General features: G+C 44.3%; 1 protein-coding gene across 5 annotated transcripts in view; it reads right to left on the reverse strand.

The window, feature by feature from the left end:
- The window catches only part of ARHGAP26 (Rho GTPase activating protein 26), a 354,648-nt gene that overhangs the window by 54,927 nt on the left and 272,345 nt on the right, over positions 1-27,376 (reverse strand). For 2 of the 5 annotated variants that reach the window (XR_012896345.1, XM_014576262.3), the window contains 2 exons: positions 24,379-24,532; positions 8,080-9,001 (listed from right to left, as the gene is read on the reverse strand). Coding sequence is in view for 3 of the 5 variants with exons in the window: in XM_014576262.3 (XP_014431748.1) it covers positions 8,911-9,001; positions 24,379-24,532 (245 nt within the window). In the remaining 2 variants the exon portion in view is untranslated. Of the gene's footprint in view, positions 1-8,079; positions 9,002-24,011; positions 24,533-27,376 lie in introns of those variants that run through there. The other 3 variants (XR_012896344.1, XM_006128543.4, XM_075900313.1) reach the window with 2 other exon arrangements.

Here is a 27,376-nt window from a genome sequence, read left to right on the forward strand (position 1 = left end):
GGGACCAATCCTCTTCAACTTATTTATAAATGATCTGGAGAAAGGGGTAAGCAGTGAGGTGGTAAAGTTTGCAGATGATACCAAACTGTTTACGATAGTCAAGACAGAAGCAGACTGTGAGGGACTCCAAGAAGATCTCACCAAACTGAGTGATTGGGCAACAAAATGGCAAATGAAATTTAATGTGGATAACTGTAAAGTAATGCACATTGGGAAAAATAACCCCAACTATACGTACAGTATGATGGGGGCTAATTTGGCTACGACAAATCAGGAAAGAGATCTTGGAGTTATCGTGGACAGTTCTTTGAAAACTTCCACGCAGTGTGCAGCGGCGGTCAAAAAGGCAAAAAGGATGCTAGGAATTATTAGGAAAGGGACAGAAAATAAGACCCAGAATATCTTACTGCCCCTGTATAAAACTATGGTACGCCCACATCTTGAATACTGTGTACAGATGTGGTCTCCTCACCTCAAAAAAGATATTTTGGCCTTGGAAAGGGTTCAGAAAAGGGCAACTAAAATGATTAGGGGTTTGGAACGGGTCCCATATGAGGAGAGGTTAAAGCGACTGGGACTTTTCAGTTTAGAAAAGAGGAGACTGAGGGGGGATATGATAGAGGTCTATAAAATCATGAGTGGTGTGGAGAGGGCTGATAAAGAAAAGTTATTTATTAGTTCCCTAAATAGAAGAACTAGAGGACACCAAATGAAATTAATGGGTAGCAGGTTTAAAACTAATAAAAGAAAGTTCTTCTTCACACAGTGTGTAGTCAACCTGTGGAACTCCTTGCCAGAGGAGGCTGTGATGGCTAGGACTATAACAGAGTTTAAAGAGAAGCTAGATAATTTCATGGAGGTTAGGTCCATAAAAGGCTATTAGCCAGGGGATAAAATGGTGTCCTTGTCCTCTGTTTGTCAGAGGCTGGAGAGAGATGGCAGGAGACAAATCCTTTGATCATTGTCTTCGGTCCACCCTCTCTGGGGCACCTGGTGCTGGCCACTGTCGGCAGACAGGATACTGGGCTAGAAGGACCTTTGGTCTGACCCAGTACAGCTGTTCTTATGTTATGTTCTTATGTTCATGTCAACCAAGAAAACATGCGGGTGTCCCCTTTGGTCAAATTAAGGCACTTAAACTCTCGCATGGCTATTATTTAACCATTGGTCTGCTGCTCTTTTCTCCCTGTATGCACTGAGGAGAAAAAGTGACTATAGTTGGTCATTAAATTACGACGGAGAACAAATTTCGCATTTCTCCCCGTATGCCAGAATTCCTAGGGCAGATAAGAAGTGAATCTGAGATGAGAAGGGGACTCCTATAAAAGGCTGAAGCCAACTTGCTACTTACAGGACTTTAAGCTACTAAATATCTTACAGGAAATCTAATAGCAGGTCTGAATTATATGTGCCACAAATAGCAGGAGTGGATAACCTCATGTTGTGGCGGGAACTACACATGTATCCAAGACAGCACTGAGAAGAGGTAAACAGAGCACACAGCTCAGATGACAACCTCCTTTGTATATTTACTAGGACTGCAACTGTTGTGGTACAAAGTGGTTGCCTTACACTATGCCACTGTGAAGGTCTTGTTAGGACATGGTATTGCCCTATAACAGGGACAATTTCAGAGCCTGTTTTAATGCCCTGGACAGCATTATGAGGTAGGACTGGAGGCAGCCTGATCTGTTTTATTCCACACCTATTTTAAGACAGAACAGAGAAGCTTTAGCATCATGAAAGGCCAACCTGCAATGACTTCCACTTGTACTCATTTAACTCAACTTATTCTTCGATTCATTGTAATGCTCAGTTAGTTAATGTGATTTTTGCCCTCACTTCCAATGGTTGGGATTTTCCCAATGCCACTGTCGGACCAGGAAGAAAAGCTGTTAAAACCACCTCAGTATATAAAAACCTCAAATAGCGCTCATTTTCTGAGATTGGTTTTTTTCCTAGTAGGGTGAGGATGTTAATAGGCGTGAGTGAGTGCTCTCGTTCCATGTGTGCACTCTGACTGTGAGGTTGCTAGGACAACTTCTAATTGTTATTGAATTACGTGGGCAAAGTAACATAGATCCATTAAGTACAGGAGTTAAGGCTGCCTCTGGGTTTTCTTAGCCTATACTCTACCTTAAATAATAAATAGCACTTTTAGGGGGGACTCAGTGGCTCAGGGGATTGGCTCTGAGATGTGGAGCTTGTCTCCTTTTATGCCACTGGCAGAGCTCCAGCTTACACTGATTGAGTAATGAGCGTGTGTTGGCTTTTCGATATCTTTCGCCGTGTAAACTGAATAGATCTTGGGCCAGTTCTTAGTGGAGAGGTAGGCAACGAAACAAACAAAATAAACCCTACAGCTGTCTCTCTTGTCATTACTGGTGGAGAAATACTAAGCTACCATGCAAGGCCCAGAACTGTCTTCAGTTTGAAGTAGGAATGTAAAAGAAACCCTGTTCATAATGTACCATTAAAAATCTTAGAAATGCAGGGTGGCAGCCAGCTCCTTGGGCACCACTGGCAGCCAGGAGCCAGTGCATGCTGGGAGCTGGTTTATAAGCCACTGGCTCCCCGCACACTGGCACCCTGCTGCTGGTCCCGCTCCCAGGAGCTGGTTGCACTGTGGTCTCTGCAGAATAAGCTTTATACTGTAGAGCCTGCAGCACAGGGCGAGAGCGGGCTCACTAGCCTATGCGCACACAAGCTCCCAGCTACTGGCCCCATTCTCAGGGAGCCAGCTGCCACCCTACACTGCAAGTTCTGATAAGCAGGGCAGTAGTCGGCTCTGCAGGAGCAGGGCCGGGAGCTAGCGTGCAATCATCATGGAAACAGATAAGCATCAGCTTAACTGTTTAAATGGTTATACTCTTATATCCCTGGTTTGATGGCCATAGACATTGACAGGGCACACAAAACTAGCTCAGAGGGAACTTCAACCCCCAGATGTTTTGAAACATTTTAAAAAATGTGACTTTACTTTGTAAAGTAAAAATCAATGGAAAATAAAAAGCAAGTTATTTAAATCCACAGTCTCCGGCCACATACTTCCTCTTCTCAATCCCTCACTCTTCTCCTTTCCCCTCCCTAACTCGGGAGGATCCTTTGAAAGTAACCCAGTAGGCCTTAATTGGCTGCAGGTGCTGATTAGTCTTCTGCTTCAGACAAGCTGTTAACTAGTCTCAGGTGCCTGCCTGCCTTGATTATGTGGCTTCAGTCACTGGCAGTTTATTCAGGAAATAGAAAACTATTCACCCAGTTCCCTGTATGTCTACCCTCCACCAAACTATTGTAGCCAACTGCCCCGGGTCTGTCACAACTTCTACAATAAAAATTTGAAAATGAGCAAGTTTTTGTATTTTTATGTCTGGTTTTGTAAGCATGTAGTTTTTAAGTGAAGTGAAACCTGGCAGTATGCAAGACCAATCAGATTCCTTGGACGGGGTACAGCAGGCTGGAAAGGTTGAGAACCACTGGCACAGACAACAATATTTTTGGCATTTTCTAATTTTTTGGTGCTTGGTGTTGTAAGTTTTATAACATTATTTTAACGCAGCTTTTCATGTAGCATCATTTTGACACCCCTAATGGTTCATCAGCACGGTTGGAAGCTTAGATCCACCTCAAAGACCTCTGCCACCAAAGCAACCACAATAGAGCAGCATAAATAATAGTAGGTTGTTGCTAGAAAGGGATGAGACATTTTGCCAGCAAATTTCACAAATATTTGTGGACAGAAGATGAATGGCAAGACTCAGAATTCTTGTGTTCCAATTCCAGGCTCTAGAGAAGAGTGTGAATCAGTGGGCAAGGTTCTCCTGCCCCAGGTATGATTTCTTTTTTTATATCCTCTCCAATCTGTTCTTCCTTACTCCAGCTCCTTGGCCCAATCCCATTATCCTCAACTATCCAGCCCCAGTCTCCGCTCCACAGGCTTCTCTCTCATCCAAGTCCCACTCTCCTTGCACAGCAAGTCCTAGTCTTGCCCCTCTGAATTCTTTGTCCATGTCCCAGTCTCCACCTCAGACTTTGTGCATAGCCCTTCCCAGTTTCATCCCTAAACCACTTAGCTCTGGTTCTCCTGCTTCCTGGATCCTCACCTGATTTCAATCACGCCCCCTGCTTACCAAATCCGTTTCCCCACCCCAATTCCTAGACCCCATTTCTTTCCTTTCCTGCAGGTCCAGCTCTTGTCTCTTCTTCACGTGAACCAGTGGTTTTCTCCTTCATTGCAAAGGGGTCATGGAGAGCACAGGGGAAAGAGTGTCTCTCCACTCTTAGTTCAGGGACCCAGTATGGCCCACAGCTGCTCTGAATCACAATGGTAGGGAAAGTACTTCTCAGGCTCGAGCATATCCTATGCAACCAGAATATTCAGGTGATTTAGTTGCCAAACTCTAAAAAGTCCTCAATGAGCAAGTGAGAAGTATGATTTTTCAGGGACTTGTAACTGAGGCCTATGCTGGGCAGATTTTTACAGGAATAGTAGAACAACCTCTAAAACTAGAACAATCTTTAAAACTAGCATTAGAAAAGGCGCTGTAGGGAGCAATCCTAATGGTACGATAATAGGTCTTTTTCAGCTCTTACTTCATTACAGATGATGAAAATTCTCTTTCATGATGCTCTGGATGGACAGTACTGGTCAGGTTCGCAGCACTTTTAAAGTGGCCAGGAAAACATCGGCCAGGACAGACGAGTTCTGTGTCCACAATTACAGCAGAGTTCAGTTTAAACCTACAACCTCCCCAAGTGGCATCTGTGTGTTGTGACAGTTCATGTTGCTGAACATAGCAGTTCTTTCATTGCCTAACATGGTACATATGCTAGTCTCTGTTCACAAGCAGCTTACTGCCAAACTTGCTGTGACGAGCAGCTGCTATAACTTCTGGGGGCTGTCCCAAAAACGGCAGGGGGGATTCATCCTGGGTTTCCCACAGACTTAAAAAAAATATTCTGAATGGCTGGAAGGCTTTGGAGACCACGTGTTCCGAATCTTCCAGCTGAGCTGATCCTGTGCCAACATCATAGCAGGAGAGCAAGGGAAAGTATGTGCCCATTTTGATATTCTCTGAGGAGAAAAACCAGGGCAGTCCAACTGTCCAGGGTGTGGCCCTTCTCCAATGCCTTCGACCAAGGTCAGTGAGGAATTACTTGAATAACACCACTCCTCCAAAAATGGTTAGCCATGAGAAGTTGATCTAAAGTTAGCATGAAGATGCACTCTTGGAAAGCAGAAGTTCAGTGGTGCTGCTGTCAGGGGCTGCATCTAGATTGGCATGATTTTGTGGAAATGCTTTTAATGGAAAAGTTTTTCCGTTAAAAGTATTTCTGCAAAATCCCGTCTAGATTGGCACGGGTGCCTTTGCACAAAAAGTGCTTTTGCTCAAAAGCATCCATGGCCAGTCTAGATGCGATTTTGCACAAGAAAGCCCCGATCGCGATTTTGCACATCGGGGCTTTCTTATGCAAAAAATTCCTGTCCTGTCTACATTGGCCCTCTTGTGCAAAAACATTTACGCAAGAGGGCTTATCCCTGAGTGGGAGCAGCAAAGTAGTTGCACAAGAACACTGACAATCTTACATTAGATCGTCAGTGTTCTTGCGCAAATTCAAGCAGCCAGTGTAGACAGCTGGCAAGTTTTTGCACAAAAGTGGTCGCTTTTGCGCAAAATCTTGCCAGTTTAGACACAGCCAGGGAGTTTACAGTGCTAGTGTTCATATTATAATGTAATGCCACGCATACGCCTTTCCTAGCTTGGGATCAGGACAGGTGTTCCAAAGAGAGGTCTCCCGGTGAGATGTGGGGGGAAGGCAGGATTTGACAAAAACACAGAGGCTGTGTCTAGACTGCATCTCTTTTCTGTAAAAGGGATGCAAATTAGACATTGCAATTGCAAATGAAGCGGAGATTTAAATCTCCCCCGCTTCATTTGCATAAACATAGCTGCCGCTTTTTTCCGCTTAAATCCCTGCCGCATTTGCAATGTGTCAACCTGCCTAATCTGCATCCCTCTGCTGACAGAGGGATGCAGTCTAGACATACTCTAAAAGACAGACAGCAGAGAGACATATCAGAGTCAGAGTAACCATCAGTGCGTACCCATGGCCAAGGAGTGATCGGGTTGGCAGATTGACAGCTTTAAAGTGAAGCAAGCACCCCTAAAAGACGACTGATTACAGGATGAGCTTTGGAAATGTTTTGGGAATGATTGACATCAACAAGATAACACACCAGTCACACACTGACACGGCGGAATCCATAGACTTCAACAAAGAAAAGGATTATAAAAGCAGGGTGCATTGCTGTGGAACTTGGGGTTTATCTTAACACCAACTCCAGAGGAGCATCGGATCGTGTGACCGACAAAGGCCCTGCTCTCCCTCTGTGATCGGTCTAACCGGCCACTAGATTGATACAGACTCTGGACTGGTAACTATAACATCATCTGGCGGAACTGTGTGTGTATGGTGTTTGTGTGTGAGTGATTGAAAAGCATATGCAACTGTTGTATTCTCAATAAATGTAGAGTACTGTCTTTCCCCCTATAAAAGATCTCGTGTGCTTCGTTTAAGAATAACAGAATGATGTCTTGACATAAAGGAAGAAGGTCTTGTACCTTGACAGATCATCAGCAGATGTGCCTAGCAAGCTGGCATGAGTCTCTCTAAGGGTACGTCTACACTACAGCATTATTTTGAAATATCTAATTTCCAAATAGTTAATTTGAAATAAGATATTTTGAAATAACGCATTTACACACAAAATGCATTTCAAAACAGCGTTTTGCTATTTTGAAATAGCATGTTCACACTGACTGGACGCTGAATTGCATTTAAGGGAAACAGAAACCACTTCTGGCACGGCATCAGGTCAGGAGTTTTGTGTGACTGCTGCCTGAGGCTATCTGAGGCCTGTGCTTAAAACGACCTCCCGGACAGACGGTTCTCAGGTTGCCCTGCTTGCTTGCCTATCTCACTGAGGGACAACAGAGCATTTTTTTTTCCTGTGTGCACTCTGGTTGCCCTAACTCAAGACACCACAGCACTCGGCACCATGGAGCTGGAGCTGCCCCTGGGCACTCTTGTGCTTTTTTTATGCGTGTTACTGCAAGCCTGGCAGCAGTTTCTGCAGGCTGCCTCACAGCATCTGCTGCAGCCCAACCCCCAGGCCCTCTTCCGGACCCTCCTGGGGTAGGTGGAGGAGTAGCTGCAGCTCCTGGACACCAGCATGCCCCACCACATCTAGCGTCTGGACACCAGCAGCAACTGGTGGGACTACATTGTTTTGGAGTGCTGGAGAGACCAACAATGGACCCAGAACTTTAGGATGAAGAAGGAGCTCTGTGAGTGGCTCACCCCTGCTCTGCAGTGACGGGACACGCACACGAGGCTCGCCATTCTCCTCCAGAAGCATGTGGCCATCGCCCTCTGGAAGTTCTCCATGCCGGATACCTACCGATCCGTGGGGAACCAGTTCGGCGTGGGGAGATCCACCATCGGAGCAGTGGTCATGCAGGTATGGCAGTCTCCAGCCACTGTGCCAGGAAGGGGGGTGCAAGGAAGGGATGGGCTGCCCTAGAGAAAAGGGGGGAGGTGTTGAAAGTCCCCTCCCTGGGAGTGTTTGTTCTGTCCCACCCACATGAAGGACTGTCCTTGGTGGCCAGGATTACAGAGGTGGTTGCTCCTGGGGAGTGGGGGAGTGGCAGGGAGGGGGCAATCTCAGCCACCCTGGCACCCCAGTGACTCTCGGTTTTGTGTGTCCCTCTACAGGTGGTCAAGGCCATCAACAGAGTGATGCTCCTCAGAGTCATCCGCCTCACTGATGTGGACACAGTGATTGAGGAGTTTGGCATCCTGGGCTTCCCCAACTGCGGGGGGGGGGGGGGAGGGGGAGGGCGGAGCAATCGATGGGACACATCCCCATCCGTGCCCCGGACCACCAGGCCTCCCTGTACATAAACCAGAAGGAATACTTCTTCATCATCCTGCAGGCTGTGTCTGACCACCAGGGCCATTTTGTGGACATTAACGTGGGATGGTCCAGCAAAGCACAACACGTGGGTTTACGTGCCATGTGCCAGAGGCTGCACGCCGGGACTTTCTTCCCCGACCGTCACATCAGGGTCGGGGATGTGGACATGACTGTGTGCCTGGTGGGGGGTGCAGCCTCTCCCCTACAACCCTAGCTCATGAACCCCTACATGGGACACCTCAACCCTTCCCGACAGGCCTTTAATGCCAGGCTCAGCAGGGCCCGCATTGTGGTGGAGAGTGCCATCGGCCAGCTGAAGGCCCGTTTTAGATGCTTTCTCATCTGCCTGGACCTCTCCGAGTGGAATATTCCACACATGGTGGCAGTGTGCTGCACAATATGTGTGAGAGGAAAGGCTTCCACTTACACTCCCTAACCCCCCATCCTGATGTAAAATAAAGACATATGTGTTGAAGAAAACAAACTCTCTTTATTGAACAAAACTGGAGTGGGGGGGAAGGAAGGTGGGAGAGAGGAGGCGAGAGCGTGGGAGGGGGAGGGGTAAACCTGGGAAGAAGGAGCTGGAAGGGGGAGGAGAAGCTCAGGGTTGGGGGTCTTGCTGGCCCACCTGTCTCCCCACACTACAGGTGTGGGGGCCTTGATGTTCCCAGAGGGGTGGGGAGAGAGTAGGGAGGAAGAAGCAGGAGGGGGAGCAGAAGTGGGAGGAGGAGTGGTAGCTGGAGAGGCAGCAGGGGATGGAGCAGCAAGAGGTACCAATCTGTGCACCAGGGTCTGCAGGTGGTTGCACATGGCACGGCCCTGGGCAAGGAGGTCCCACCAGCTCTCCCGCTGGAGCTGCAGGTCTTCATGAACCCAGTAGTCCAGGGTGTGGTGCTGGCCTTGCAGTATCGCCAGGTGCTGCCGCTGGTACTCCTCTAGTTATGGGTCAGCCTGCTGGCCTCGGTACAGGAGCATGTTCCAGGCAGGATGGTGCACCCTGCACTTGCAGCTTTGCAGCTGCTGCAGCTGTGGAGAAACAAGAGAAGTGGACAGTTATCCCTGAGGACACAGTGGGTAAAGCCTAGCCCCCCTCTGCAAGGCGAGGACAGCAGGTCTCCGCACCATCAGTCGATGTGCTTGCACACAGGCCATGTTCAGCATGTCCTGCTATCCCCAGGAGTGGGAGCTGGCCTGGGACTGAACCCATGCCCCTGTGCTGTATATAATGTGGGGGTGGGGGCGGAAGATGTGCCCTGCCTCTGTGTAGAGGGGGCTTCTGGAGGGAGGGCATTGTGCAGTGTCTCACCCCAGGGTCAGGAGCATGTCATGTGCCTTCATACACACACACGTGTGGGTAACAGGCCAAGGCCCCTGTGTGGCAGCCAGCCGGGGCCATGTGCCCAGGGGTGGCATGGTACATGCACAGGTTGCTGTGTGATCCATAGTCCGCAAGGCCCACGCAAGCGGTCCCTGGCATCCCTCTTCCCCCACATAAGGGGAGAGTTATGGCACTCACATGTCATTGCCTCTCCGGCCTCGGACAACACCGGCGACAGGCCTGCTGGGACTGGTCGGGGGTCCTGGGTGCGCGGCATGCTCCCTCCAGGCTCCTGGCCCTCCTCCTCCTCCGTTTCCTGGTGGGCCCTCTGCCCCAGGGTCGATGGGCCTGTCCCATCCCACCCCCCAGGATGTGATCCAGGGCATCAAAATAGGGGTTTGGGTCTGCCCCTGGTTGGGAGCTGCCCCTATGGCCCTGGCATAGGCCTGCTGCAGCTCCTTTATTTTCATGCGAACCTGCTCCTGGGTTCGCATGTGGCCTTTGGTGGCCAGGCTGGCAGCTATCCGCCTGTAGATGGTTTCATTCCTCCATTTAGTGTGGAGATCATGGACGTCGAAGGCATCCCCCCAAACCTGAATTAGGTCCATGATCTCCGCACTGGACCAGGCAGGCACCCACCTTTTCCAGCCCCTGGCAGGCTCCTGGGAGCTGGCAGACTGGTCCTGGGGAGTGGTGGAGGGCTGGCTGGCACTGGTTACCTTGCTCATGATTGGGCCAGTGGGTCAGGTGTAGTGACTGCTGGCTCTGGGGTGGCAGGCTTGGAGCTGGCACAGGCACTGTGGCCAGAGTCTTCCCCTTTAAGGGCTCCAGAGAGGCGGGGGAGGAGAGGAGTTTTCCTGGTTGGGGCCAGAATGGCCAGCAGGGCACCCTGGGAAGGCTGGAGGCCCCCTATTTCGAAATAAGTGTCTACACAGAGCTTATTTAAAAATAGGCACTATTTCTCCTGGAATGAGGTTTACCAATTTCTAAATAAGACCTCTGCTATTTCGATTTAATTTTGAAATAGCGGCTTGGCTGTGTAGACGCTGGTGAAGTTATTTCAGAATAACTTTGCTGTGTAGACATAACCTGAGATAGTAAAGATTAGAATTCTGATAAATAATTTTATTTAGAATGTTTAAATTGACCAGGATGAGGCTCAGAAATTGTATCCACTGCTGCCTTTCCCTGTGGTGGTAGGGGTTTTTCCTCAATAGAAGCAGGAAAACATGACCACAAAGCCACAGCTGAGCATTTTAAAGAGCATTTATTTTTGAGGCTTTAGCTCTCTCTGGTCATGACCCACAATGGCAGCCAGCCTCACAGCTACTCCTCCCATGCTCTGAGTGAGGAAGGAATTAAACTGGAGAAGTGGATGGCGTGAGGTTCTGGGGGCAGGGGTGCTCCTCAAAGATGGGAGAAATCCTGGTTGCTGACTGTCTCAGCAAATGAGGTGGAGAATCTCAGCAGCTGTGCTGTCATAATCTGAGCTGCAGAACTAGAGGGACAAGAGCTTGCCCTGATATTGAACATGCTAGGAAGGCAGAACTATGTGCTGTTTATCCAACACACTTAAATTTCACCCTCCAACCCTCTCAAAGGGAAAACGTGGAAGCTCGGTGGTTACTGTTTGCACTTCAATAGGGTTAAGAATCCAAAGCTGGGGATTTCAGCAAGGACAACTCTAATGCAAAATGTGTAGATAAAAAGTATACAAGGCTCCAAGGATGCAGTCCTCCTTACAGAGAAATTAAAAGTAGGAGAGGAGAACCTGAAACCCTAGCCAATCTGTCACATCCAGTATTTCTTGGTTATAGTTTATTTTTCACATTTTGGTATAAATTATTCAGCTTTGCAGATACACTCCCATAAACTACATCTTGACCCACTTTTACTCTAAAGCCCACAGGAACAGGTTACTGATAAAGGTTAGGCAGAAAGACAGCAGAAATTGCTGATAATTACCCATTCATACAAAAATACTATTACATGATCCAGCTAGAGCAGCAATGAGCAACCTAGGCTAACGAGCAGGCCGCCTGAGTGTGCTCCACTTCAGTGGGCCGCAAGACTGTTGTAACCAAGACGGTCTCCTGGGACAGAGCAATTTTGTTAACTGTACTTTCATACCTAGAATTTGCAGGGTGTGCCAACTGAACTGTCGCAGTGTTTTGACGGGCAGCAGGGAGAGGACCCAGCTCTAACAGTAAATGTGTGCAATCAGCACTCACCTCACTTCATGTGCCCTGGCTTTATGTGTGTGTCACTTTAGTAATAGTGGTGAAAAAACACAACAGAAACTGCGGAATCTGGCCACCCTGAACGAGGGCAACGACAAACAAACTGTCTTATGGGCCACACGTGGAACCTTGGTGTGGCCCCTTGGCTGCAGGTTGCCTACCATGGTGCTAGAGGCACTGTATCTGATATCACTACTGTTTTCCCCCATCTTCCCTCTCCATGTCATCTCTATTATTTCCATGACAGACTTGTGACTTGTCTTCAATTAGTTTTGAGTAACTTTTACCAAGTCTTCATATGTTCGTATAGTACCTTGCATAATAGGGCTCTTTGCAAGAGAACTTAGGAACAAGAAATAAAGAACCCCGAGAATTTCAGACTTTTCTATGAAGTAGCTGGAACACAGACTGCACTGAATTTACCTTTACTGCACACAGGCTTGCCAAAGCAGGGGAGGAGCATGGCAGGTCAGGGAGCCCCTTTGAATTGCTGCTGGAGCATCTAAGTGCCTCTCCATGCGGCTCTCAGGGTTGCGTGGGTGGGGGCGGGAATGCTGTTATCCAAGGGGTGCTATGGGCTGATTGCCCAAGGCCCTGCCCCTTCTGCCTGAGGCTCTGCCCATTCTGGGGGGAAGAGCCACACACACACCTGTGGTGGCTCTTAGCCCCGCTGATTGCGTAACTTTACCATAAGGATTCACTAATGTAGAATTTGTTTTTAAAATGTACGCATTACAAAAACAACTGAATATCTAGAAGAAAACATGGTTTCATGTGTGCAAATATGATTTATGATTTTAACATTCAGGCAGAGCTAGCAAGCAATTTAGTTTGGTAACTTCTTTTTCAGTTGAAGTGCAGCTGTGGAGGATACTCTTTTGCTGATGTTTTTGTTTTAAAGGGCCACCTAAACAAGGCAAAGGTGAAGAAAAATTATATTTTGAGAAAAATCTCTTCTTGGGGCCTCTATAGCATCAGGGACTTTGCTTTAATTTGTCTAATTTAAAATTACAAATACATGTTAAAGCAATCCTTACAGTATCAACCCCTCTTTTACTTACCACAACAAAATAAAAAGAAATCAAGTAAATTTTAAGTCATTTATTTATTTATTTACTTGGGCAAAATTCCCATTGAATTCTACAGAAGTTTCATCATAATAAGAACCTCAGTATATTTGGCTCAGTAAAAGCTAGTTGTTCATGTAGCTGTTTTCATCATAGGATCTCAAAGTGCTTTACAGATATTAATTTACTAAGCCTCAGTTTCGTCCTATTTCTTAAAGATGTCATTTTATCCAAAACTGAAAGATAACTGACACTTTTGGAATAGAAAGCAGCTGTTCAGACACTGTTCTTTAATGCTACACAGTAGGTTAGGAAGGGAATGGGAAAACACTATATCCAATTGAAAACTGCTGGGGCAATTAGCAAAGCAGAATGTAATTGTCCAAGTTAGAATTTGGGAGTCACATAAAGATGAATACAATGGCGACCATGAAAATGTAGCATGAAATCTTAGTATCTTAGATTACCACAGTTGAGGCTGACTGTGGTTTTATGCCTTATTTGAGTACTGTGCCTTGCAAGACACGTGCTCAAGGTTTCTTATTTCCCCTTGCAAGAGTTAATGATGTGACAGTTCTAAAGCAGGGCAGGGAGAGATGATGAATGGGTGTGCCTTAGTTCTTGCAGGTGAGCTGGGAAGAGTCTGAATTCAAGTCTTTGCATGTAAGGGGAAAAAGGAGCTTTTTAAAGATTTTTGTCATAAATCCCAATTATCTGCATTTTTCTAAGGCTGCATATGTGTTCAGTTACTGATTTTGAGACAGCTGTGCCTACTGCACAGCAGAAAACTGTAGGACAAAGAAGCGAATGAGTGGAATTTTTTCCAGAATCTGGCTCCCTTTCAAAATTTCAGAGACATCACTCCATAATCTAAGCTATTGACAGGCACTGTGGAATGGTCTCAGGGGTCCTAGCTCATAGGTGCATCCCAAGGACTGCAATGAGTCCAATAAAATGCCACTCATCCATGCAGATTACTCATGTGTTTCCAGGAGTGATTTGCCTGGAGCTTAAGGGACAGACAAAGTAGGGACAAACATGAACACTACTTTTATAGCTGGTTAGAACTCTGCATTTGGGACTATTCCTATAATGGCCAGAATTTGGCTGTTGGAGTATTTCTGCTGGCTGCAGTGTACGTCCAAATTTAGCAGCTGTTACGCTGTGATGTTTATGTGGCAGTGTTGTAAAGGAAAGCCAGTAATTGAGAGCTCACACAACACTCACCAGTGTCACCAAGCAACATAACATGCAGGGATTTTAACCAGAAAATATGTGATTGAATGTTTTTAAAAGCCTAACTGCAGGCCATTCCCAGATCCAACCTGCCAGCACAGTTAGCACAGGATTTAAAAGGGCTGGCAGAAAATTTAGAGAAAGGGCTGGAACTATAAGAAGAAAAGGAAAATGGCCACAATGGAGAAATCACAGCTCCTGTGAAGAATATAAAACCAATAAAGCTGCTTAATGACCGTCGAGTTTATTAATTCTGTAGCTTCCATTCTAGTAATGTTAGACTGCAAACAAGTACAAACCACTGGCCCAAGTAAACTGTAGTCTGTCTGAACTGGAACAGGCATGTGGAGCTGTCAGGGACTGTAGACAATAGAAACTGTTTTATCATGCCCATTAGCTACAGTTCTCCATGGGGTCAATAGTTAGCTAATGATTGTGAAGGACAGGAGAGTCCCACCTCCTATTTAAATAGCCGGTCACCCCTCTTAACTATCATAGCTGAAAACACAACCCCTGAATGGGATCAAGAGAAAGGAGATAGTAATTACTGTCTCTCAGTAAATGGTAAGTTCCATTTTTCAGTTGAAGTGTGTCTGTGGTGGATTCTCTGTTGTTGTTGGTCTTGTTGTATTTGTTTGAAAGGGCTATCTCTACACAGCAAAGGTGAAGAAAACCAGCACTTTCAGAAAAATTCCTCTCTCCTTGGGGCCTCTATAGCATTAGGCACTTTGCTTGAGTTTGTCTGCACTTCCTGCTGAGTGTCTTCTGGCATAAGATGGAAACCTACTGACTCATGAAGTACAGCTACTGCTTGGAGTATTTTTTTCATTAAAGAAAAAAAAAACACCAGACCCTAATAAATAAAAGCATTCACATAATAAAAATCTGATTTTCCCAGCTTTCATCTGGCAAGTTTGTATGGTCAGTGAAAAGCAAAACTAAAAATAACCAGTTTATTTTTATTAAAAGGAAAATGTTACAACAATGAACAAGAAAAGCATTTTGTCAGAGTGGCTGCAAGTCTCATCTTCTAGCATCCCACAACATAGAAAACAACGTGCGTATGCTAGAATATGTGAAAATACAGGGCATCAGAGGCATCCCTGGGCTCTCAAATCATTGTCATGTTGAATGGAAATATAGCTTTTAAAGTTGAGCCAGAAAAGCCTTAGAAAATTAAAGCATGGCCATCTAAAATGATGCTACAATTCATAGAGGAGGAAACTGCCTTGGTCTTCAGGTCTCCCAAGATGATGTCAAGAATTAAGAGGTTAATTTCTCGGTAGGATATCAGAAATAAAATCCAGGGTCACCTTAAATACCTTGGTACAAGAGCCAGCATCTTACTGATGAAAGTACAGAAGGAATCTTCAGACTTCACTAATATTTCTCCAAGAAACCTTATAGCTTTCATCAAATTAAAGCTAAATTAGACTTTGCAAGAAGCGAAGGTAGCAACTAAAACAGATACAAGTTCGATTTTAACTTTAAATCGGACCTTGTTTGTACTTCAAACTTCAACCACTGTTTTAAGGCTGCAGACTGGCCACAGAAACATAAAGGGCTGCTTGGATTTCAGCAGGTAATTAAAACCTTTGGTAGAGATGGCAGGTATGACAACAAAAAATGACTTACAACCTGTGTGTAACAGAGGGAGAATAGAAGAGAGAGCTGTTACATGTATAGGGTGCATTTCATCATTTTGTATTTGTGAGGGGAATGGCCTGGGTGTCATAGAGGACACTTTTTTGAGCTGGGGAATGATTTGGTCTAAGGAGCTGTGTATGTGCACCTATTTCTTAGCAGCAGTTACAACCAATCCTAGCACAAAAAGAGGGCTGGCAGCCCCTGTGCAGGAAGTACAAACTTTACTTTTTCCTACTTTCAAACTTTTTGTTGTTTGGAAAATCACTTGGGATCTACTATTTTCCCTGTACCAGTTTTGCCCTCTTTTGTTCTGCTTTTCACCTGTGTTCCTCGTTTGGCACAAAACAAACAACGCTGGATTGCCTGCTTCCTTCAGTAATCTCAACACTATTCCAGGACAACAAATTCATTCAAATTATAGGAAGTCCAAACATTTGAAAGTACAGCTAAGGCACCAAAGCAATTAACTCTAACCCACTAGCTCTAGAAAAAGGGATTAGTTGGTCAGCTTGTATTCCTTCTACTGGATAGTGCCACATCAACAGAACAAAAAGAGTGCCTTCATTAACAATGGCCATTATCGCTCTCTTTCTTTAATTTCCTAATAATTCACTGCTGGCTTTTCCTTTTAAATGAGAGATTTCATCACCAGAAAAATCAAAATAGGTCAAAACGATCTATCTTTAAAACCTCTACATTGAATCAAATGGTCAAATTATTAATCTCAGCCAATACCAGTACTACACCTCCTGAGCAAAATTAATTTTTTCTATGTGAGGGGAATATATAATCCTAGAGACTTATGGCTGCACCTGTTGAGCAAGGAGTTTCTTGTTATGATATAATTCCTGGGGGTGGGGAGGTGTTTTTTCTTAAAAACAAAGTTACTTCCTTTTTCCCCACTCTTGTAATATTAGGACTCCTTGACTACACATTTTATGATTCAGTTGCTGTCAGGGTAACAAGTCACCATGCTGACAGATATTTGATGAACTGTTGGCCAAGGGCATGGTAGTTCTAATATATCTGAAAGACATTTGAAATATGGTAGCACTGGCACAAGGATGGATAGGGAGTGGAGAAAGAATTTTGGGAAAAGGGAACAAGAAATAATAAGTTAGAACTCACATGGCATTCATAAGATTAAACAGAATTTAGCTGGATTCTTGAAGGCATGTTGAGGGAAAGATTTCCTGATATCTTCATTGTGACAAACACAGCAATTCTGGATTAGGTAAATTCTAGGGAATGTGGTGATTCTTGCACCACTGTGGCAAATATTGGGAGCTAACTTCTGCTTCCATAAATATTCAAGAATTTACTGCAAAATCCAAATTAGCCAGCATTTTAAAAAGATAAATACCATTTTATAGAGACATTACAGCTACGTCTACACTGGCCCCTTTTCCGAAAGGGGCATGTTAATTTCACAGGTCGTAATAGGGAAATCCGCGGGGGATTTAAATATCCCCCGCGGCATTTAAATAAAAATGTCCGCCGCTTTTTTCCGGCTTTTAGAAAAGCCGGAAAAGAGCGTCTACACTGGCCCCGATCATCCGGAAAAAAAGCCCTTTTCCGGAGGATCTTATTCCTACTTCAAATAAGATCCTCCGGAAAAGGGCTTTTTTTCTGGAGGATCGGGGCCAGTGTAGACGCTCTTTTCCGGCTTTTCTAAAAGCTGGAAAAAAGCGGCGGACATTTTTATTTAAATGCCACGGGGGAAATTTAAATCCCCCGCGGATTTCCCTATTACGACCTGTGAAATTAACATGCCCCTTTCGGAAAAGGGGCCAGTGTAGACGAGCCCTACTTGTATACCCTGCACATAGTAATAACTGCAAACTCAATGCAACACTAGCAATGTTGTGAATCTTCAGAAGGGTAGCTGAGTTAGTCTGTAACTAGAAAAATTTTAAAAACAACAAATAATCTAGTAGCACCTTAAAAACTAACAAAACATGTTCTGAATGTCTGGCATTGACAATCAGTCTGTTCCCAATAAAGTGCAATTTGTAAACTGTGTCATACTGGAGTTGGAGAGATGAATTCTGCTATTGCTTGCTCAATTTCTTCCCCAGTGCCTACCAAGAGCACACCTCCTCGTTCTCATAACTCTCATCATGGACAATCAACGCTGGATTTCCAACATGCAACAACAGAACGCTAACTGCAAAGGGAAAAACACTCCAGACCTGCCAAAAATAGCACACAAATTAGCGGGGTTCTTTTCTTTATAAGTTGCCAGCTTAACCTCACAATAGCTGTATGGGCTTCTTAGCAGTTCTTTTCTCAGAGAGGCGGCATTGCTCAGCAGCTGGGATACCAATCTGGAAAGCAGGAGTCCAGGGGATTTCATTCCAAACAGGGACTGTTCCTTATCATGTGTGAACCATGTGCATGACACAAGTGGGCTCTGATCTCAGTTGGGGTCTCTAGTTGCTACAGTAGTTAAAATAATAAAATAAAAACAAGATAAGCACCATCTTTTCCTTAAAATGACCTAAACAGGTTTTCCACCATTCACACACTTCAGTGAGAAAATCAGGGTATGCGAGCAGCTTGGACTGCAGACTTGTTGGAACACCATGTTATAAAAAGAAACAGTCAAAATACACATTACTTCATCGAGCAGCAAGCACGTCCCAGAGTAAAATAACCCTAATGATCAAGCTTGCTTTATACAGCACCAACTCATGTATACAGAAAAAAACCTAAGATGTTTAAAAATCTATGTTCCTTCTCCACATTAAGCAAGCAAACGAGCCTTTCTGTACATGGTGTTCCCTCCAACACATCCAAAAGAGTAAGCTGCTCCCTATAACTGAAAGCAAAGATTAAACACCATTAGCCAATATTGGCTGGTAAAAATATCAGCATATAGACGAGAAAAGGTTGGTAATTAAATTACTAGAGTGCTGTCAACAGAAATTAGCAACAAGATTTTTACATAGGATGGCACATGAGGTTAAAAGCAAATATTTAAAGGCAAATTAATACATCTCAAACAGTAAGAGCTCTTAGTAAGATCTAAGAATTGGAAGAAGAGAGTTGGTTTGTGCAAAGAGGACTGCACCACATCCGCTACAGTCACACAAAACCCAAGGCACATATGGTGACATCTGAAATAAGCATTGGCATCAAACATCATCATCAAATACGCATAGCATTCTGAACTGCTGCGCCAGCCAGAGTGACCACAGCTGACTGAGCTGCACTAGGAATCATGTAGTGAAATTTTCTGATCTCGTTCAATCCTGAAAATCCATGAATCTCTGGGCAGCCTCACGAGCAGTGCTACGTAGGGTTAGGGCATGCACCTGTTTGGGAGCATGACATGCTGGGTTATTTTTGTCTATCCGGGTAATATGGTCAAAGAGCACACAGTACCACTTTTGAATATAATGAGCAACTGAAGGAAGGTCAGATTTCTAGATTATGCTGTTTTGCACAAAATCAAAGTACTTTATACTCAGAGGCTGATGGCATCAATAGGTTTCTGACCCATAAAGCAATATGAGTAGTACACAGATTGTAGAGAAATTTTGTGTAGATGGAAAGATGTTTCTAGCTCATAAGCAAGACACTGGCTTGATTCAGGAGGCAGCGAAACATAGTAGTTTGCGGTGACTGTGTGAACTCTGCTTGCAACCTATGTAGATGAATTAGTCTATACTCTCCACATTCTTTGGGTACGTCTAGACTACAGGCTTTTGTCGACAGTAGTTTTGTTGACAGATACTGTCAACAAAGCTTCTGTTGACAAAGAGCATCTAGACTACATCCAGTTCTGTTGACAAAGCAAGCCGCTTTGTCGACATGACAGTGTAGACGCAAAGGACAGTGTAGATGCAATAACGCCTTCTGTCGACAGAACTCTGTCGACAAAAGGCGTTATTCCTCATAGAATGAGGTTTACAGCCATCAACAAAACTGCTGAATTCTGTCGACATTATGTCGACAGAACTCAGAGGCAGTATAGACGCAGGTATAGTTTTGTCAACAAAAGTCTACTTTTGTCGACAAAACCCTGTAGTCACACATCCGAAATATGAAATGTCATGGTACTTGACAACCTCTCCCACTAGAGTTCTGGTAGCCCAGTCTTCTGCCATAGGATTCAACTCCATAATGCAAGTGGCCTTTTGGTGATCATAAAGGGTCAGGCTGAAATTCTCTGACTTCTCCACAAGCAAACCAATGTAGTCTTGGCCTAATCTTGGATGGTTGGTGAACATTTCTTGACCAACCTTAAGTGACATTTAGAGCTGCAAGACCTAATATCCAGTTGGTAGCTTGACATAATACTGCTGAGGTGAGAATATATCACTATTGCACACTGCAGAAACACATCAAAAACCATGCACACTCTTGCACCTGAACCAGTGTGAAGAAGGTGCAATCGACATAGGAGAACATCGGGAATGCCAGCTCCTTTCAGTGAGAGCCAAAGGACAGAATCAAAAGACATTCTGATGCCCCAAACAGCAAAATCTAATTGCTGTGATAATTATGCCTTAAGGGACGTCTGCATCTTTCCAATCAGAACATGAAGAAAAACTCAGGCTACTAGTTGCCACACTCAGTGTGAGATCCTTCGCCCTTGTACTGGGACACTGTGATGTCATCTTTTCCTTCTGCTGGTACTCTGTCTGGTGCCCACACTTTTAATAACAGCTGATGCATACTGATGCTCACTAGTTGCAAGGCATGTAACAGACAAGACCTCAGTGACACACCATGTCAAAAGGCAGATGGCGGTGTCATTTGGGGGAACCTAAACCAAATTATGAAGGTTTGATACCCACTTCAAGAACAGCCAGTCACAGGACTGGAATTTTCAAGCACAAGCATCTTTTTCTGCAGGTTTTATCCATTGGTGTTCAGGCCACAATGACAGAGAGATGTTCATGATGACGTTTGAGCTAAGCATGGCAAAAGTATGGAGAAATGGGTTTCCAGGTGTTAAGGTCTGTCCCAGAAGTTGTCCAATAGCGAACTTCAAAACATCACATAAGGAAGCTTGGCTTTCTGCAGAGTTCTTTGATTTATTTGTGAAAAAAGGCTATAAGTTGTCTAATAGTGAGCACCTTAAAATTAATGTGGACCATTGGCGTGGAGAATGATTGCTCCTTTCACAGCAACTTGATCGCTCTGTGGCAGACTTGGTGACTTGGGGATGCTAGTGATTATGATCCTGGAACGAGTGAGTTCTTTGACAAGAGCTGTCCAGCACCCAGTTCTATTCAGTGTTGACAATTGGAATGTACCTCTGGGGCTATGTCTAGACTGCAGACTTCTTGTGCAAGAAGCTCTTATCGGAAGAGATCTTTTGCAAAAACTTCTTGCACCAGAGTGCATCCACACTGCAAAAGTGCATCAAAAAAGTGATGCGCTTTTGCGCAAGGAAGCGTCCAGACTGCCTGGATGCTCTCTCGCAAGTAAGTAGTGATTGCTATGGAAAGAATGACCACAAAGACACCTATGCTTTTTCCTCCTCCCTTTTCTTATGCAAAAAAACCCTCTTCCCTGTCCACACACGCGTTTTTGCGCAAGAGCTCTTGTGCAAAGAGGCGTTCTTCCTCATAGAATGAGGATTACCAATTGTGCAAAAATCCCTCTGATCTTTCAATTTACTTGTGCAAAAACGCACTTGAGGTGTGGATGCTCCGCGAGTTTTTGTGGAAAAACACCTGTTTTTCCACAAAAACTCTATAGACATAGCCTGAGAGTTGTTTTGAACTTCCAAGAAGTTGGGGTCAGAGGCTGCACTTTTTCTATGGGGGATTTCGGTCATATCTGTCCTATGTACATAGAACACATCCTTCCTCTTAGAGACAGTAATAGCATGAGCTTTCACGCTGGTGCTGTCGTCTCAGTCTGTCCTGGCCAGTTTCCCCTTCACTACATTATATCTCTTTGGGACACGTAGAGGGATTTTGTTTTTGAGAACAGTGTCCCCCCCTCTAAGAAACTCTTCTGTCAGATGACATTGATTCCTGAGGTTCCAAAAATATATTTAAAAACCGTCATTCAATGGGTAGAATCCAAAGAATCTCTTGGAAGAGAAATCTCTGAAAAAATGCAATTCCCCATGCACCAGCAATTACATAGTCTAAGCTGGGATTTTGCATAAAGTCTTCTTGGTCCTTCATGATATCCCGTGCACTATACATCTCAAGGATAAAGTATTGGAGAAAAACTTTGCTTAGTGAAAGTAACCAATCACTGGCTCACCCTTTCACCTCCCTAGATCACATATTGTATATAGTAGAAAAGACTTCAAGAAGAGACCATCTGTGATACTATGAACCCTTCAAGCTCCAGCGCATTGTGAGGCAGAGACCAAGTTGGTTTACAAAGTCCCACCCAAGGTGTAAAACACCACATCCTCAAAACCTTATTTCACTCATCAGATACCTCATTCATGATATCTGTGTTCTAATGATGAGAATCAACAGATGGAGATTCAAACATATTGACATAAACCAGAACTTGGAGTTTAAAAAACATGTGCATGATAGCGTGTGCAAGCTTAGTCTACGCAGGGAATTACACAAATGGTGGTAAGTGTATTTTTTGCCTATACCATATTCTACAAATGTGGGTGTAAAACTTTATACAGAATGATATAACGAATCTACAGACATTTCCACCTAGTTCAAAAAGCTCTCAATACAGACAGCAGCCTTGTTTTTCAAAACTCTATAGATAATAGCTCTCTACTACTGACAAATTCATACACTTCCCAATTCATCAAATCCTAGGTTGTTTATCAGAAGAGTAGATACAGTGGTTAAAGTAGTAGCCTCATCAGGACTAGGTTAGCGGTTTTCAAACTTTTTTTCTTGTACCCAGGCTAACGAAAATTATTGATGTCCATGACCCAACATAATTATATCTTTTGACTAGACAGAGTGCAGGCTCAGGGGTAGGGCCAAGGATGGGGATCTTGGGGTGCAGGAGGGTTCTCTGGGTTTGAGAAGGGCTCAGGTCTAGGACAGGAAATTGAGGTGCAAGCTAACTTCAGGCGGCTCCCAGCCATCACCGCACCAGATATGCTACAGCATATTCCCTACATGTCCTGGCACTGCAAACTGTACTGCGCCTGATGCAGCCACCAGCAAGTCACGCTTCTAGGCAGAAGTGTGCAAGCAGCTCTGCATGCTGCTTTCTCCCACAGGCACTGCCCTGCAGCTCCTATTGGCTAGGAAATAGCCTATGGAAGTTTGGAGCCAGTGCTTGGGGAGCCATGTCTCCCCCCACCTAGGAGTCGGACCTAATGCTCTCCACTTTCAGGGCACAATGCAGCTTGCGATACCATGACAGGTAGGAAGTCTGCCTTAGCACCCACCTGGTGACCCTATAGCCAGGCGACCCAGTGCCTGATATTTCATGACCCAGGACTGGGTCGTGACCCGTACTTTGAAAACCACTGGACTAGATGACCCATTGAGAAGGGATGTTAGCATATATCGGTTAAACATTTAACCCTCCCCCGCCCATATTTGCCCACACAGATGGTATCATGGGGGGCAGAGGGGAATCAGTGCTTAGGGGGAGCCAGCTTAAAAGTCAGTTCCCCACAAGCACCATATCCCATGGAGCCATCTGACCCCACCACCCCAGCCCCACACAGCTATCAGAGGCAGCGGGAGGAAGAGGATGCCAGAGCAGCCTCTGTCTAGCAAGAGCCAGTCTGCGTGGGATGCTGATGTTTAAACTGACTCCCCTCATGGGCCAGCTCCACCTGCCATGGGCTGCTGCCTCTGAAACAGAGGCAGCAGCACGGGATGTCGGGGGGCTCCCCGGGAGTGGGGCCGGAGCCAGAAGCACAATAGCTGCTGTTCACCCCCAAGGAATGCTTCAGTAACTGTATAACCGTTAACAATTTTTGCAACTACTTGATTACTAAAATACATGATATCTAACATCCCTACTATCGAGGTCCCTTCCAGTCTCATATTTCTATGATTCAGTTCCAAGGGACCAGAAGGTTTCATAGGAGAGTGGAAATTTGCATCCTTTGAAGTGTACAGCAAGGAAGGAGTGGAGGGGGTGAGAGAAGAGGGACTCTTCCTTAGATCTCAGAAGGTCACAGCATGACACCAATGCCATTCTTGTCAAAGCACTCTACTCAGTTATTCTAAAGGGATGTCTGTTTACATGATTTATAAAGTGGCATATAGAATGCACACTAAGAAACACAGAAAAACTGATACACTAAACTTGGCTTGGGCTTGTAAAAGTTCCACAGTGCTGGGTTTAGGCATTCAGACCCTGCGGGAAGGAGAAGTTCTGTGGGAAAATATTGACAGATAAGTAAAGCCCAAAAGGAAGGAAATTCTCTTCAACAGCACATGCCACGGCCCAGCTGTGACTGGCCTGGGGGACTTCACAATAACTCAAGCCCTCCCCTGGGAGTCGTCATTAAAGCTGCTATTTTTTGCCTTGAACTTGCCTGATGAGGGAAGTAATAGCAGAAGCAATGGCGCACATTTGGCCAGAGATCAACTATACTGACAGAAATCTTAGATTTTAACTAAGCTGGAATAAAACAATTTTATTAGAGTTGTGTTACACTGTTTTATTTACACCAAATGCTTCACAACAGTGCAAGCAACAATGCAAAGATCTGCTTGAAAATGGTGAAAGTAAGTCAGACATTCAAAATAATTACAGCAAAGTAGCCAACAGATATAAAAGCAGTAACTAATTCTAAAATTTAGATCACATTAAAAATGCAATCCATATAACTATGCTCTCCTAAAAAAACAGAACTTTAAATTATATTCTTCAACAGACTGCTCTGACTCAGACTAAGATAGGGCCCAAACTGAAGACATGTAGGTTAGCTGGGCAGAAACTCTCTGACACACTGACTATCATTGTACTTACAGCGAGGTTGGTCGACTGGGTTTAATTACTTCTAGGTCAGGGTCACTTGAGTTCAGGTTGGGTTGGAGAGTGCTATTGGAGTGGGGGAAGCTGTTTATGTTCGAAGAGAGGACAGATTCTAGACTGGAGTTGATGATACTGTTCCTCGTCTCCTCTGGAAAAGAAGAAAAATACACATTACTATCCTTGAGTAAAATCTGATAAGTTGTTAGACAGTAAAGAACAGACTTCTGCAAGGTAGAAGAGTTCCTGTTAATAGCTGACGTCTTTATGTTGGTCCCAGGGAAGTACTCTGAGTATGCAGAAGTTTCTTCACCTGTACTATTCTTTAAAGCTGAAACTATTTCCAGAAGTGAAAGTAAGTGGGTGCGCCCCGATGCATCGCTCTGGAAAGAGCTGGGTGAGCTGTGGCAACAGCCAGCAGGGAACTATTTAAAGAGCTGGCAGGGACCTAGGTTGCAATAGGACAGTACCTGTAAGAAATTTAAGTTTCTTTCATCCCTGGCTATTTCCCATCTAGCTCCACAGTCCAAAATGAGATGTTGACATAAATAAAGAAAACATTAAGACTGATTCTGTACTGACTCAGTGGGACTAGTACAACTAAATCACTAGCATCTCTTTTCCAGGCACCTAAATGGTTCTAAGGGCACATTTACACTGAAATGAAAAAACAGTGTTTGGGCACATGCTAGCTGACCTGAGCTCATGTTAAGAGGTTGTTTAAATGCAGTATTAACATGCAAACTTGGGCTAGAGACCAGCTCTTGGAGCCTATGAGGTAGGAGGGCCCAGGCTGCTTCTACTGATGGGGAAGATCATGCGATCATGAAAAGAGGTAGCAGAAAACACTTCTTTAACAGTTAATCTTCCAAAGGAGTGTTTTTCCATTTGCATGGTATTCAAGGCTATGCACAAAGCTAATGAAAGTTTCTATGAATCACTTATTCCTGGTACTTTCTGATCAGAAATCTCTGCTGGATTGGGGGAAGGGGGCTGTAATGTGCATCTATATTTTTATACACAGAAGAACTCAGAACAGAACAGAACAGAAATCCAACCTAAAAAATATGAGTGGAACACCTTGGTAATATACAAAGTTAATCTTGGATACACAACAGGAAGAAATCCTCTGCAGTGCTGTGAAATAACTTAGAAACAATGTTGTCACAACCATAATAGAACATGGCATTGAGTGACTTCTTCATCACCACTTCAAAGAGAGAACTATATTAAAAAAGGATTTATGGAGAAGGGCAGAAAGAAAACATATGCTACACATCCTAGAACTCTGACTCAAAACTATCAATAGCTTCTCTCAATCTTCCAGCTTGGACACACACACACTTTGCTCATCTGTGCTGCAGGTAACATTTTTACACTTTACAACACTGGATTAGGGCCTCGGTCATTGTATCTAATCAGAGGAGTTTATTTCTTGTTATTCTTCAATTCTGGCATCCTCTGAAAATAAATGTATATTTATTTAAGATACATGGAACTGGATATGGTGACATGTTTAGGTTCATTACCATTAGAACCAACACAAAAATTTGAGTCAGGGGAAATGTTATAATCTGAAATCTAGCATAGGCCAGCCTGGGGATAGGCGGAGCCAGTTGTATAACCTTGCAGCCAAACCAGGCACCCAAGAGATGAACCCAGACCAAAGTCTGTGTTTCTCCAAGCATTTCTCTACAATGTTCTTGATACCATCTACATTTGTTGTTAGTCTCAGAGGCACGGGGTCCGAACTAGCTGGCATTTAAAAATGGCGCCAGCCGGCTTCATGCAAATGAAGCCCGGGAAATTCAAATCCCGGGCTTCATTTGCAACTGTGGATGACTACATTACTCCCGCTAGTTCGAACTAGCGGGGTAGTGTAGACATACCCTAAGGTGCTGGAAGACTATTAGTTATTTTTTACGTTTTTCCAAACTTCACATTTGTTTGCTGAGCTCTGCTTTTGTGAGGTGGACCTTGGGAAAGTTATTTAACTGTTCCTTGTCCACATTTACCCATCTACAAAATGGTGATAGCACTTTCGTAAAGCACTTTCACCAAAATCTCTCAAGTATAATCACTACCATATTTTCATTTATACATTTCTTTAAATCTCCAATTGTATCATTGCTTTTGTTTTTCAGTAGGAATTTTACCAACTGGCTTCAATGGAGCTACTATGGACTTACACTAGTGTAACAGAGCAGAATGTGGTCTTTATGATATTAATGCAAGACTCCTAAGGATCTGGAACTTAGAAGCAGGCCACCAAAGGTGCAGCTGCACTGGTCAGTTTAATATCAACATTCCTATTAAACATAGAGAGCTCTCACTGTCATGGCCCCCCCATGTTTTATGAAAATTAACATGCATAAGTTGAACACATTTTAGGCAAAATGCATCATGCGACATTTTTAGTGAATTACTCATCGTATATATTCTATAACTATTCATGTATCATTCTTGTATGTGAAGTTAGAAAGATTAAGTGTGAATTTGTTCATAATTTTAAAGGTACGTCTACACAGCAACATTATTTCAAAATAACTTAGTTTGCATCTACACAGCAGGCAGTTATTGTGTCAAAATAGTGTAAGCTGAAAGACTTCTTACTCCAGCTCCTGTAACCCTCATTGTACAAGGAGTAAGGGAAGGTGGAGGAAGCATGTGCTCTATTTCAAAATAAGTGCTCTGTAAATGCTTCCAATTTTGAAATAAGCTATTTTGAAATGAGCTGCACAACTGATGTAGCTCAATTTGAATAGCTTATTTTGAGTTAAGCCCTGCTGTGTAGACGCACCCTAAATGTGCTAATGAGGGCTATTAGTGACACTCGGGAAACATAATGGCTTGATATTCAAACCAACAATCTGCGAAATGGCTTTGTTTTTCCTGTTAGCCTAAACTATGGTTGGTCCTATAAATACATGTGGCTAGGCCTCCTGATGCTGGAACCCATTTTGGATCTTGTACTTTTCCACTCAAGGTGAGGAAA

This window comes from Pelodiscus sinensis, chromosome 17 (assembly GCF_049634645.1).
Source record: "Pelodiscus sinensis isolate JC-2024 chromosome 17, ASM4963464v1, whole genome shotgun sequence".
NCBI classification, from domain to species: Eukaryota; Metazoa; Chordata; order Testudines; family Trionychidae; genus Pelodiscus; species Pelodiscus sinensis.